Here is a 14,552-nt window from a genome sequence, read left to right as displayed (position 1 = left end):
TTGCTGTTACTAATGATGAATGGGGATATTTACTGACTCTGAGGGAGTGTGCATACTGATACAACTAGTACACGGTATTCACTGGCAACTCCAGCCAGCTGTATAAGTAAAGATATCAGTATGAATACTGAGTGAGAGACATTTTAATGGAAAACCCTGTACTGTGAAAAGCTGTGGAGAGAGAAGGCCAGGAAACAGAATAAAACAACATCAACTTGCCATGAAAAGCAAAATCTTTTATCCTCAATGTGGGAAACAGAAGGAAATGCTCTCTCTGGCTGTGGAGAAAGGGATTGGGAAGTGTTGTTGTCACCATGCTGACTATTCCTGTGGGTTTTAGTGTCACATGTTATTTAGCAGATGGAGTCGCCTGTTTGGTGCGTCAATTCAAAACAGACACCCTGTCAGTCCAATAGAGCTGTTTGGCAGGCTACCACACAGGGGGTCCCTTATGCCTCTGCTTCACTATTTCAGCTTTCATTTGAACCCTAGTATTCACACTGTAAAGTGTTGCTGAGAGAACGTATTGAAAGAGAGAACAGTGAGATGACAGACCTGTTCTAGTAGCTAAGGCAATCAATATGATGGGCCGACTTCACACTTGTCACTCTGGACGCAGCAATTAAGAGCCGTCAGTTTTATCAGGAAAAGAGTTTGGATATCATTCATTACAGTACTTCACTCTGCACCTCTAATGAGCATCCCCCTGAGAAATGCTTCTCATACTTTACTCTTTTCAAAAGATGCATCATTTATTAGACTTACCCTGAGCAGCTTTCCTCCAAATGCTTTTCTGAAAGTTTTAGAGTATCATTAATCCAACACCTTTGACTCTGTAGTCAGCAGGCTCTTATAACTTAACTGTTGACTTGATTTTATAGTCCACATTTTTATTTTATTTTGGATTAAACAAATAAACTACACCTCTGAAAAATAAAAGCTGCATTTGAAAAAACATTGAGAGCAATGCATTGACTATAGTTCAATGAGATAGTTACACTATAGTTGTCACCCTTGTGCCATGGTAAGAGGCTGCAATGACAATGAGTTACAGACTTTTGACAGATGGGTTAATGGTATCATTGAGGGTTTTGATAGGGAGTGGCTAATCTCAGTGGTTTAGGGCCCACATCACAAAAAAACCCTGAAACAAAATTGTATTTATTATTTTTGTTGTCTTTGTGTGAAATTCAGCCAAACACAATGGCAGACATCCAGAGAGAGTAGCACCATATTTATTTTCTAATTCATCTGTGTTTGTTTTGTTCCACCACTATGCCACTGCTGTAGTCTGTCTGTGCATGGATCCAGCTTTAGATTCATTAATATGACCAATTGTTTGTTTGTCTGTTTATCTTCAAAAATGCCTTTCTGGACTTGTTGTTTGCAAAAACAGACTGAACATTAGGCATGCAATTAAAATGATAATTTGGGAAACTGTCTTGCATTCAAATGTAAGTATTCTATTCTCACGAGGTAGCCTACACTCTCCCCGATAAACATTAGAAACCTATTTGATCAAGATTCACAGCCACAATTTGTACAAGATATGGTACACACCGTGATACAAAAGGCCTGTTCACAATGTCATGTCACTTTAGGTCTCTCAGAGAGATGGAACGCACTTACAAACATACAATCCACCAGGAGTAAGTTCGTAGAACTGCCTGCGTATGACCAAACACCTCAATTTAACTTCCCACTGACTACAACAAAAATGATGTCATCATTCAACCAGCAGTAATGAAAAAGCTGACAATAGAGCTAAACATAGGAGATTTAATTGGCATAAGTCCATTACAACAATCCGATCGACATTGTTGAATGGCACGTTTTCTGTTTAACCACCCTCTACCAGTAAAACTGATTTTAAACATTACAAAAATCCCAAACAAATAGAACCTAAAGATTCCATTTAAAGCTAAAATCCTCACAGTCTACAATGCTTGATTGAATTGTTTTTGCAGACAGGCACTTGCTCCGTAATCCCAATGCCTGCAGTGAAAAGTAGAGTCTGGCTCTGGCCCTGAGGCCTTTCAGCAAGAGCTGTAATGTTCAGCCATGTTTTCATCCCAGTCTAACTCAATGTTACTACACAACTCTCTGCAGCCACTCACAGTGGGTTGGACATGCCAGGTGTGTCAAACAATTACCCATCAGTGTGTTCATACAGTCACTTTCCCTCTGAGTCACTCTTCTGTAGCTGACAGAATTCTCCAACACATCTAAAAACCTTTCACCCAACAATGCTAATGACTAGACTGGACCACTACCTTTGGACTGGTGGCAGCAGAGATTACACCTTCCCCCTCCCCTTTTATTTGTTGACGTGTCCTTTTGGACTTGTGTGGATCAGCTGAGGTGGATCATCTGGGTATGTAGTCATACGGCAGGCCGCTGTAGTTCCTGTCCCTCAGGGCCTGGTCCACTGTGTGGATGTAGGAGTCAATGGTGCTCCTCAACTCCGCTGTGAAGGGGTCGAAGGAGGGCCGCTGGGCCCTGCCAGAGCGTTTGAAGTGACCGTCCTGGTTGCTCTGGGCACACATCAGCCTCTCCTCCGTTATGGTGGCATTGAGGAAGGAGGTGAGGAGGCGGAGCTGGGGGAAGAGCGCCCTCTGCAGGTCCTCGTAGTGCACCACCAGCAGATGACGGCCAAACTGCAACCAGCTCAAAGCGTGGGATGCCCACCAGGGGGCATAGCTGTCAACAAACTCTGGCCACTCTGAAGTAAACAGAGGAGAGAAGAAACCGAGGTATCTGATCAGTGTGTGCTGTGTGGAGACATTGCTGACATCTCACATTCAGTTATGCAGCAATATGGCAGCTGAATATTTGTCACCATTTATGAACATCTGTTTGAAACAGACTTTTGACCAACAGTTGACCAAAACAACATCTCTTTATGTGTTGGTTTTTGCATGCCTTAGTTCGCACATAACCCCCAGTCCATTTCCCAAACCACTGAGCTGTGATTGTTGTGTTACCTTTGCTTCTCCACTGTTTGTCTGTGGCGTAGCCAAGGTGTCCGGCACACTTCCTGTTGAACTCTGCCATCAGGGAACGGTAGGGGTTACGGATCAGGAGGATGGCAGAGTCAAACATCTCGATCTCTCTCTGCCCACTCTCATGGGTCTTCACACAGATGCTGCGCCCACTCTTCCAGTAGTCCTTCTCCCCTTTGAAACCTGGTAGAAAACCCCAGATACACAAGAAGATCAAACCTCCGCAAGCCCATGTGTCACAGAGCACTAAAGGTCAAGATCAAGTTACTGTCATTGCTATTTGTAAGTACTGTACAAGTACATACATTAGAATTTCTCTATGAGAGCCCACGGTTTAGAAAATGGTAGCGCGTGCTTGAAAATGAAACAATGATATATTCCAGGTGAAAAACATAAATCATTCCTAGTATATGTTATTATTATCCATCACAACACCAGAGCTGTGTTCACATTCAGCCTCACCTCTGTTGTAAAGTGTGCCATCGAAGTAGAAGCTGCCAGTGTAGTAGCCTGTCACGAGCTCGATCAGGTGGCGTACCCAGGTGTTGCCAGCTCCAGGGAAGCTGGAGAGAGCCACCAGGGAGGGGGACCTCTCAGGTAGAAACGTCCTCTCTTTGCACCTGGAGTCTGAATGAGGCAGAACAATCAGGGTTGAACAGCGCCATAGACACAGGCCATTGATCTATTTCTGAGCTACTGTAACGAAGCATGCTGTTGCTAAGAGTCTAAATTACAGTTACAGTAAAGTATAAACCTGTATATTTGGCAATATGTTATTTTTATGGTTGAAAAGTTGGACTGTAGTATAAGTGAAACTAAAGGTTATTCAAGACTCTCACCAAGCACAGGTGTCTGGTAGACCTGGTAGTAGTAATGGTCCGACCGGTATGTGGAGATGGGGGCAACGGTGTGTGCTGTGCCGTTGGTCTCCAGACATGGCTGGTCCGGTGGCAGACGTTGGTTCAGTCTAAACAGAGACGAGGCCCAGGCACAGTAACAGTGTGGCTTCCTCAACACAGCCAGTGGGAGCTCCTGCAGTACAAACCGAACCAGGACCATTAAAAAACATCAGAGGCATAACTTCAAGCAGTAACTTACAGTACAAGGAATATGACTGGTCACTCATTCCCCCTCTGGTGGATTGGATGTGATTTCACCCTTGGGTAACACGATGGGTGGGTTATATAAGATGTATGAACCACCCCTGCCCTATTTCCTTTGATTCCTTTTTTTCACAAGTTCAGATGTTTTTTGCACGTTGTCCTAGTTTTTCTATTCAACATAGTATAGCCCCCACCACCACCACACTATATGGAATTACAATTTCTATAGAGACTGACTGAAGATGGGTATTGTGTTATATGCTGATACAGTGCTCTTTGTTTATTGACACTGGTAGTTACACAAATGTAAAAACACACACACACACACACACACACAGTGAATAAGCTAAATCAAATACACTATTATCATTACATAGACAAGGCAGTGATATTTATCCTAGCCATTTGTGTGTAGAGCAGAGCAGAGCACCCTACTGATGCACCCAGACAGTATGAAGGACTGATTCCAGCGCCTATCTATTTCTCATTAGAGGGACGTTTAACCTTAAACAGTCAAATGGTGTTCCAGTAGCTCCATCACACAGAGCCATGCCATTCTAATCTACCATCTGAGGGGAGCAGAGACAGAGACCGAGACAGCCCATGATCGATGATACCTCACCGCTGGGTCTGTGTGAGGAAGACTGGGGTCTGGGCTGGTGGTGAAGATTAAATAAATGGTTCAGTGGTTTTCTGGGTTTCTTCCTGGGAACAGAATCAAACCTTATCTGTGCAGGTCTCGATGCAGGACTGTGACGTGGAGTTTGACTGGAGGGAGTAGACGAGGAAGGCGTTGGTGGAGTTTTTTGGCAACTTGAAGCAGCCACAGTAGTGGACGTTTCTGACTGTAAAACAGAGGTATGCAGACATCAAGCCACAGCTTATAAACATAGCTAAATGCATTTAATGTATTTTCTCTTTATAAACTGTAATGTTGATCAATGCAAATTATCTACAAGCATATTAGTCACTGCCAAGCTTAAAGGAAACGTTGCCCATAGAAATCTACCTATTATCTACTTACCCTAGATGGGAAATGACTCCCCTGCATAGTGGCTATGGCTCATATAGTGTATGCATTAGTATAGCACTAGTTTGTCATGACACTGTTGGCCAGCACACACGAGAAGTGCTTCTGGGTTCAGAGATTAGTCAAGCACATTACAGCCGCTCAGTTAGACAGTGCTCTATCCAGGTTGCGTGTACTTACATTTCCTCTGTCCTGGGAGCTGTTCCTCCACCTTGTAGATGGAGAGGCGCCCCACTCCCCCACAGGGGGCTCCCCTCTCGCCCCTCTCCCCCCTGCATCCCAGACTACAGTCCTCCTCCTGGGCCCGTGGGCTACTGATGCGGTTACCACAGTGACACTCTGCTCCGTACTCCAGACCTGCGAACCGGTAACCACTGCAGAGAGAGGGAGACACACACCCCTCACCTCAGTGCCTTAGCCCAGAGCTAGCTTTAATCACAGGCTATCATTAGCCTTGGGCTACCTTGTTCCATAGGACACCAGACTGCATAACCCCAGGCCAGCGTGTGAATAAATACTAAACATTTTAATTGAATCAGTCAGGGCAGGCAGCAGTGAAGCCCAGCGTTCATTTCTCTGTGGTGCTGGCTGGTAACAGTTTTCACTGTTGACTAGATCACAGTAAAAGCTCTGGGTGGATGATGGGGGTCCTTTATCCCAAGGGCGATATGAGTCATCCTCCTTTAAGTCTCTTTATCCTCTCTCCTTGGAAAGAGAGGAGCTATCCAAAATGACCTTTTAGCATTTGCTTTGAGCCCTGCCATAAACAGGCTTATGATTCTGGCTGAATATCCTCCCAGCAGTCCACATGGTCTGATTATGTTTGCATTGGCAATTTGTTTTCGTGGCAATCATTTCCTGTGTCTAGACATACTGTGAAATAAGGCCCAGCTAAATGTTTTGTCATAAATTGATTTATTCAGTTTTGTCATGAATTTAAATTATTACTAACACCCCCCTAATACCCACTATATCTCATTCTGCATCTCTAACACAGATCTGGCCTTCCACTTCACACGCACGCACACGCACACGCACACACACACCACCACCATCCTGCCACCTGGCTCCCCATTGAAACACAGGACCTATTCATCCCTGCGACTGAGACAGAATAATTAACCAAATAGCAGCAGCTCGCCATGGTTCCTCTAGACTCATTACCTTTCCGAGCAGGTGTCTTGACACAAAGAGCTGGTCATTTTGCGCAGATCATACAGCACAGTTCCCCCCAGGGCTCGTTCATTGGCATCATGCATGAAGCAGCCCATGTAGGTCCCTTGCCATGTCAAAACAAAACAGTTAATGAAAAGCCATATTACAAATCCATTCGTACAACAATATACAATAGTCATTGTTTAGTACAACACACTATTGAGCAGTGGTAACACAGGTTTGCAGCATATTTGAGCCTGTCAGTCCTGTCATTGAGCCTGTAACAAATACTATTTCAACCCAGGTCTGGTATGTAGTCAACAGTTAAACTACAGCCACGTTGGCGTTCAAAGTAAATGATGTTGCATTAGGTAGGTGGTACCTTTGTGCCTGTTATTGCTTTGTAGAGGACCTCTCTGCTCCTGCATGTCTGGCACGAGACCGTGGAACCAGCGGTGGTGCAGGTGTTGGACCCCCAGGTTTCGGGACGTGGGCCAGTGTCGCCCCGTCTTGATGCTCCCTCCACCACCCGACACACCATGGGTGGCTGCCCATCTGGAGCGTGCCCTCAGGCCCTGGCCGGGGTAGGCCCTCACGGCTGTGGGAGGTGCTGGCAGTGCCATGAGAGAAGGGAGGCTGGCGCCGCCTGGTGGCTGGGCGGTCTTTAGGGCCAGGCTGGAGCGCTGCAGCAGCAGGATGCTCCCCGCCATCAGGTAGGCGATCCCCAGGAAGAGGAGGAGTATCTGAGCTCGCCGCAGGAAGCAACGCAGCCTGTAGAGGGGCGTGGCCATCCCCACTGTCCAGCTGGTGGCTCTTTGACCCTTAGTGAGCCACCATTCCAGAGAGAGGGGTGAGGGTTAAAACCTCATTATAACCTTCCCAAGGCCCCATCAGTCCAGTCACACAGTAGGTAGGCTACCTGGCTGCAGCCTCAGATGGTTAATGACTCTCCACGGTTCATAGCCATGCCTTTGGACTGGAGACCAAAAGGACCACTGTGTAATCAGGTCCCTCAGATGTGTGACAGCAGCGCCAGACTTTACAGTAATCTCCAAGGGAACAGAACAGCCAGCAAGCCCTGGAAGCCAGTAGTTTCTTGGAAAAACCTAGGGCATCAAAATAGAAGCAAGCAAGTCAGATTTAAATTGGCAGAACATATTTTTCTGTGTATATAACCTCTGTAGTATATACGAGGGAAACATATATAGCTCGGGGGATTAGATCCACAGTTCATGTTGACTTATAGGATCTAACCAGAAACCGTGGCTAGACGGCAGCATTCGCGAAAAACCGAAAGCACGAACCACCGCATTTAACCATGGCAAGGTGACAGGGAATATGGCAGAATACAAACAAGACAATCAAACAGGCAAAACGTCAATATCGAGACAAAGTGGAGTCGCAATTCAACGCCTCAGACATGAGACGTATGTGGCAGGGTTTACAGACAATCACGGACTACAATAGGAAAACCAGCCACGTCGCAGACACCGACGTCTTGCTGCCAGACAAGCTAAACAAGTTCTTTGCCCGCTTTGAGGATAACACAGTGCCACCGACGCGGCCAGCTACCAAGGACTGTGGGCTCTCCTTTTCGGTGGCCGACGTGAGTAAGACATTTAAGCATGTTAACCCCCGCAAGGCTGCTGGCCCAGACGGCATTCCTAGCCGCGTCCTCAGAGCATGCGCAGACCAGCTGTCTGTGTGTGTTTACGGACATATTCAATCTCTCCCTATCCCAGTCTGTTGTCCCCACATGCTTCAAGATGGCCACCATTGTTCCTGTACCCAAGAATGTAAAGGTAACTGAACTAAATGACTATCGCCCCGTAGCACTCACTTCTGTCATTATGAAGTGCTTTGAGAGACTAGTCAAGGATCATATCACTGCCACCTTACCTGTCACCCTAGACCCACTTCAATTTGCATACCGCCCCAATAGGTCCACAGACGATGTAATCGCCATCACACTGCACACTGCCCTATCCCATCTGGACAAGAGGAATACCTATGTAAGAATGCTGTTCATTGACTATAGCTCAGCATTCAACACCATAGTACCCTCCACACCATAGTACCCTCCAAGCTCATCATCAAGCTTGAGGCCCTGGGTCTCAACCCCGCCCTGTGCAATTGGGTCCTGGACTTCCTGACGGGCCGCCCCCAGGTGGTGAAGGTAGGAAACAACATCTCCACTTCGCTGATCCTCAACACTGGGGCCCCACAAGGGTGTGTGCTCAGCCCCCTCCTGTAATCCCTGTTCACCCATGACTGCATAGACATGCACGCCTCCCACTCAATCATCAAGTTTGCAGACGACACAACAGTAGTAGGCTTGATTACCAACAACAATGAGACAGCCTAAAGGGAGGAGGTGAGGGCTCTCGGAGTGTGGTGTCAGGAAAATAACCTCTCACTCAACGTCAAAAAAACAAAGGAGATGATCGTGGACTTCAGGAAGCAGCAGAGGGAGTACCCCCCATCCACAGACGGGACAGCAGTGGAGAAGGTGGAAAGTTTTAAGTTCCTCTGCGTACTTATCACAGACAAACTGAAATGGTCCACCCACACAGACAGTGTGGTGAAGAAGGCGCAAAAGCGTCTTTTCAACCTCAGGAGGCTGAAGAAATTTCGCCTGTCACCTAAAATCCTCACAAACGTTTACAGATGCACAATTGAGAGCATCCTGTCGGGCTGTATCACCGCCTGGTACGGCAACTGCACATCCCACAACCGCAGGGCTCTCCAGAGGGTGCACAACGCATCACCGGGGGCAAACTACCTGCCCTTCAGGTCACCTACAGCACCCGATGTCACAGGAAGGCCAAAAAGATAATCAAGGACAACAACGCTCCGAGCCACTGCCTGTTCACTCCGCTATCATCCAGAAGGCCAGGTCGGTACAGGTGCATCAAAGCTGGGACCGAGAGACTGAAAAACAGCTTCTATCTCAAGGCCATCAGACTGTTAAACAGCCATCACTAGAACAGAGAGGCTGCTACCTACATACAGACTTGAAAATCACTGGTCACTTTAAATGGAACACTAGTCACTTTAATAATGCCACTTTAATGTTTACATATCTTACATTACCCATCTCATATGTATATACTGTATTCTATACTATCTTAATAATGTTTACATATCTTGCATTACCCATCTCATATGTACAGTGCTATGAAAAAGTATTTGCCCCCTTTCTAATTTTCTCTACTTTTGCATATTTGTGATACTGAATGTTATCAGATCTTCAACCAAAACCTAATATTAGATAAAGGGAACATAAGTGAACAAATAACACAACAATTACATATTTATTTCATTTATTTCATAAACAAAGTTATGCAACACCCAATTCCCCTGTGTGAAAAAGTAATTGCCCCCTTACACTCAATAATTGGTTGTGCCACCTTTAGCTGCAATGACTCCAACCAAATGCTTCCTGTAGTTGTTGATCAGTCTCTCATGTCGCTGTGGAGGAATTTTGGCCGACTCTTCCATGCAGAACTGCTTTAACTCAGTGACGTGTGGGTTTTCAAGCATGAACTGCTCGTTTCAAGTCCTGCCACAACATCTCAATTGGGATTAGGTCTGGACTTTGACTAGGCCATTCCAAAACTTCCAATTTGTTGCTTTTTAGCAATTTTCATGTAGACTTCATTGTGTGTTTTGGATCATTGTCTTGTTGTATGACCCAGCTGCGCTTCAGCTTCAGCTCACAGACGGATGGTCTGACATTCTCCTGTAGAATTCTCTGATACAGAGCAGAATTCATGGTTTCTTCTATTAAGGCAAGTCATCCAGGTCCTGAGGCAGCAAAGCATCCCCAAACCATCACACCACCACCATCATGCTTGACCTTTGGTATGATGTTCTTACTGTGGAATGCAGAGTTTGGTTTTCCCCAGGCATAATAACCTATCTCGTCCAAAAAGTTGACTCAATTTAGCCAAAAAGCACCTGGATGATCATCAAGACTCTTGGAAGAACGTTCTATGGACAAATGATTCAAAAGTATAACTTTTTGGACAACATGGTTCCAGTAATGTCTGGCGAAAACCAAACTCTGCATTCCACAGTAAGAACATCATACCAAAGGTCAAGCATGGTGGTGGTGGTGTGATGGTTTGAGGATGCTTTGCTGCCTCAGGACCTGGACGACTTGCCTTGTGTTTCTGTTCAAAAGCACTGCGCATTAAGTAATTTCCCTTGCTATGTTGTTGTTTGTCTTTCCTCTAAACCTGGTGTGATACTATATCTGGTGTTTATTTTTTTATTTAATTTTTTCGGGGGGAATGGATCAGCTTAATATTGCAGATAGATTGTATCTTCTATCAATGTAATTGTCTGCATCACTTCCAATCCCCCATGTTTATTTTTATTTTTTATATATATATTCCCCTTTATTACTTTTCAACCCCACCATCCTTTCCCTACTTGGAGTAAATTTGTGAACAACAACGCCCAGGCCTCTACTTCCGGTCTATACTTACTATCTACACCTTATGGACAGAGTTAATTTTACAATAATTATATATATATATATTTATTTATTTATTTTTTTGCTCCTGAACTTCTTCTACTCTCAACCTCTCCGATCATTTTCATGATGTCTTCCGGTTAGCTACAGCACATCCTTAGTTTCTCTGCGTTTCGCTTGTCTTTGCTTAGGAAATGTCCACCATTCTGCCTCAATTAGGCTACACTGGCAGCATCACAGCACCATCTGTATTATATTGTTGTTGTTTCCCTGACTTTAATCAGTGTGTTGATACGTTTGTAAAGCTCCACACTGACCTGTGTTTGTGATTGGGCTTTGTGAACCATATTTTGATGATCTGTACCATAACAAACCAATTACGTCCAATCGGCAACTCAGATCGAGACATGGGAATTAGTGCTCTTCAATAGCATTTTCAATTGGATTTGTGACCCATTTTAACATAGCAGTGCTATCAGATAACATTTTAGAACTGCACTGTTAATATCTGCGTGCTGCCTCAAAATCTAAATAAAGTCCCTACTAGATTATTTCACTAGATACACTGTTACCACAGTGAGAAATTATGACTTGTGATAAAATTGTCTTGAGGAGGGCATATTTATGGTTGGATCCAAAGAAACAGGATTATCAAAGTACACTTGTGGCCTATCTTTACTGTCATATCTTTAAGATGGATAAATCAATGGCTTTACATGAGTAATGATCTGATGTGTTTTAATTTTTTCCAAGATCCCGGAGCCTTTTGCTCCCCCACCTACACAGATGTAACTCTACAATGGAGATTGGAAAATAATGGTGTGCAGGAAGGTGTTCAAAATATTCAGAAACCTTTCAAAGGTGTTGGCCTTGAACGAAACTCTCTTTAGTATTTTGGTCATGTATAGCAGTGAGTCAAGTGCTTAGCTGTGACCTGCAACACTCAAAGAGAGCATAGGCTACATACAATCCAGCTTATTATTTTTGATTGTGTTTGTGAACAACACTTTGGACAAGTTCTCTCTCTAATTGGTCCTCTGTAGCTCAATTGGTAGAGCATGGCGCTTGTAACGCCAGGGTAGTGGGTTTGATCCCCAGGACCACCCATACGTAATAATGTATGCACACATGACTGTAAGTCGCTTTGGATAAAAGTGTCTGCTAAATGGCATATTATATTATTATAATAATTCTGTAATAGTAGGGTAGTGGAGAAATGCCAGGTAGTGCATGACAGGCAAGAGATGAAAGCCACTAACAGGAGAGGTTTCACAGTCCCACTGGGCACAGATATCAGTTCAATGTCTAGTTTTGATTTACATTTGGTTGTTTTCAACTAACGTGAACTCAACGTGAAATCAACAAAAAAGTTCACCATGTCATTGGATTTAGGTTAAAAGTTGGATGAAAAAACTATTAAATGCCCTTAAACTGATGACTTTCCACGTTGATTCAACGTCATCACATTGATTGTTTTTGACTGAAATAACGTGGAAACAATGTTGATTCAACCAGTTTTTGCCCAGTGGGATGCTATCATCACTAGACCGTCTGCACAAAGACAGCAGCCAGACCATAATGTAATATTACGGAATTATGGCCATGACGCTTCCTTTTACGACTTTTTTGCCACTAATTCCAATTGTATGACTTTTCTACTGTTCCGACCTTATCAGGCTACCTCTTCTTGGGGATCTTGTTCATAATACTAGGCTACCAGACAAGAGAAGCAACAGTTTGCACATACACTATGCTCCCACCACAGAGCACATAATTTGTTTATAGTCTTTCGGGAACGGCTAACTTCTCTAACTCTGGTCAACATTTCTAATGATTTCTATAAGTAGCCTATAGAGTAGGCACATTTTCGAAAATAATGCCCGTTGTCAAAAATAAACTATGATTTTTGTCCGCGTAAATCTAACTGTGTAATGTATTTGGCATTATGACATTTATGAACCAATGGAGGATCAAAACAAGTTGCAAAGCGCACATTTACTCACCAATGCGTAATCAGAGTTATAAAATACAAATCTGAATACCGTTTAGCCTACCTTGGATGTCGGACCGTTCGGAACTGCGTGTTACCATACAGAATGCTATCAGATTCAGGGTCGAATCTCCCACGTACTCTGAGATCTAAAACATTCTCTCCTATCTTATATCCCAAACCAGTGAAGCCGCGTTTGTATTGTCACATTTAAGAATCGTCTCTCTGCTCCTCGTCTTTCTCCACTCTATCTCCCTCTCCCTGGCAGAGCAGATTGTTACAAAACGAGATGGCAGGGAGTGAGGGAGCATACACATTTGCATTGGCGATCCCCGACGCGTCACGAGTCCGCCGTCCTTGTTTATGCGAGACGTGTCCCCCAGTGGCCATGAACCACTATGGTATGTTGTGATCCCTTGGCTAACTGTTACTGTAGAAAGCTGCGTGCATGTTGCCAGTGTCAACACATGTATAACGTTCTAACCATTTAAGGGTTACTGTGCTGCCCACCTGCTGTCCATTCTGACATTGAACATTGACCATTCAGCCCTTGTGTTCATTCATTAGAAGCCTCTCCATCATCCGTGCAGAGAACGTAGCCTACATCAAATTAGGAGAGGTGAACGTCTAAACCTGTAGAATTTTAAACAAGATATCAGCGCCACGGACAGCGCCAATTCTGACGGTTACTTCCAGTGTATGATTTTCTTTCTTTCAGACCAAAACGATTGTACTGATTGAACTTACTCAGAAATTGTATGGTAAAATGTAACTACATAGCTAATAATAACATTTATTTTGTCAGGAATTATTAAAACAAGCACTGCCGGTAGCGTAGGCCACAAGTAGGCCTAGCCTAGTTAGCAGTTGTGTTGTCCATGAGGTATTTTAATCTATTACGATGAATATTAATCTATTAATATTAATTAATAATAATTAATAATTAATTACATTTCTATAGAGCTTTTCATAGAATCAAAGCGCTTCAATAGCAAAAAACAAACAAGCAATATATCATGACGAAAACAAACAAGCAATATATCATGACAGGTCAACCAATGGAGGCCAAGTACTTGAAAGCTGTATCCCACGAAGATTGAGAGGGTCAGTTCATGGCTTGAGTGGAGAGAGCTGGTCAGAGGATGGTAGATGATGGTGATTAAGTCTACTGATTATCTTGTAGAGGGCAAGTCTGGGAACCAGCCTGACTCTTATAGCCACCAGACTTATCCTCTTCCACTCTGTATAGCACCCACGTGATGCCTCAGCTCTGCTGGGTGCCAGAAAGCTCACCACACAAAGTTCAGAATAGTTAGCCTGTTGTCCTCACTCAGCACTGCAGTATTCCTCTATCTCCCATTCCTCTCAAGCTTCAGACTCCTCAAATAATGTAGATCAGGAATTGGCATCCAGGTGAAACAAAAAGCTGGTATTGTGTCCTCCAGATGCATTTTTCAAGCAAATACATTAGCCAGCTATCTAGCTAGCCAGCCAAGCCAAAAAGTGTTAACCTGTCAGTCAATATGCAAATCCGTGGCTCAAAAACACCAGATATATGCAATAAAAACAATGTTATTAAAAACAAAAGAGCTGATTTAAAAATCAACAATTAAAAACACCAAAAAAAGAACTAAATATATACACATTTACAGGAGCTATGTGCTTAGGCTGCTACTAGGGCGCCATGGCAACTGTCTATATTGTAACACATACTAGACTTGTTCTGATATATTTTTTATGACCAACATGTAATTGCTGACCAGGAATTTGAGCTGTTAGATCAACTGGTGGG

At 44.0% G+C, this 14,552-nt stretch overlaps 1 protein-coding gene across 2 annotated transcripts; it reads right to left on the bottom strand.

Annotated features, from left to right (window-relative positions):
• Window positions 1-1,219: 1,219 nt before the first annotated feature.
• LOC121579787 (WSC domain-containing protein 1) lies at window positions 1,220-13,128 on the bottom strand. Of its 2 annotated transcripts, none has more exons than XM_041894684.2 (9): window positions 12,813-13,128; window positions 6,673-7,396; window positions 6,300-6,414; window positions 5,316-5,509; window positions 4,829-4,950; window positions 3,842-4,034; window positions 3,465-3,629; window positions 2,985-3,185; window positions 1,220-2,722 (listed from the first exon to the last, which is right to left on the bottom strand). In XM_041894684.2, the coding sequence occupies exons 2-9, from the start codon at window positions 7,079-7,081 to the stop codon at window positions 2,367-2,369; spliced, it is 1,755 nt and encodes a 584-aa protein (XP_041750618.1). In that variant the 5' UTR covers window positions 7,082-7,396; window positions 12,813-13,128; the 3' UTR covers window positions 1,220-2,366. The 2 variants fall into 2 exon arrangements, with proteins under 2 accessions (XP_041750618.1, XP_041750617.1); XM_041894683.2 differs by having other exon boundaries at window positions 12,825-13,128.
• Between the last annotated feature and the right edge of the window lie 1,424 nt (window positions 13,129-14,552).

Source organism: Coregonus clupeaformis, chromosome 13 (assembly GCF_020615455.1).
Source record: "Coregonus clupeaformis isolate EN_2021a chromosome 13, ASM2061545v1, whole genome shotgun sequence".
NCBI classification, from domain to species: domain Eukaryota; kingdom Metazoa; phylum Chordata; class Actinopteri; order Salmoniformes; family Salmonidae; genus Coregonus; species Coregonus clupeaformis.
This window is presented reverse-complemented; position numbering and strand designations above follow the sequence as displayed.

Excerpts from the sequence above, each read along its gene's own strand:
- LOC121579787 (XM_041894684.2), bottom strand. The coding sequence starts at position 7,081 with ATGGCCACGCCCCTCTACAGGCTGCGTTGCTTCCTGCGGCGAGCTCAG. Across the intron at positions 4,035-4,828 it reads TCGAGACCTGCACAGATAAG|GAGCTCCCACTGGCTGTGTT; the intron begins GTTTGATTCTGT and ends TTTGTACTGCAG. Across the intron at positions 2,723-2,984 it reads CAAACAGTGGAGAAGCAAAG|AGTGGCCAGAGTTTGTTGAC; the intron begins GTAACACAACAA and ends TGTTTACTTCAG.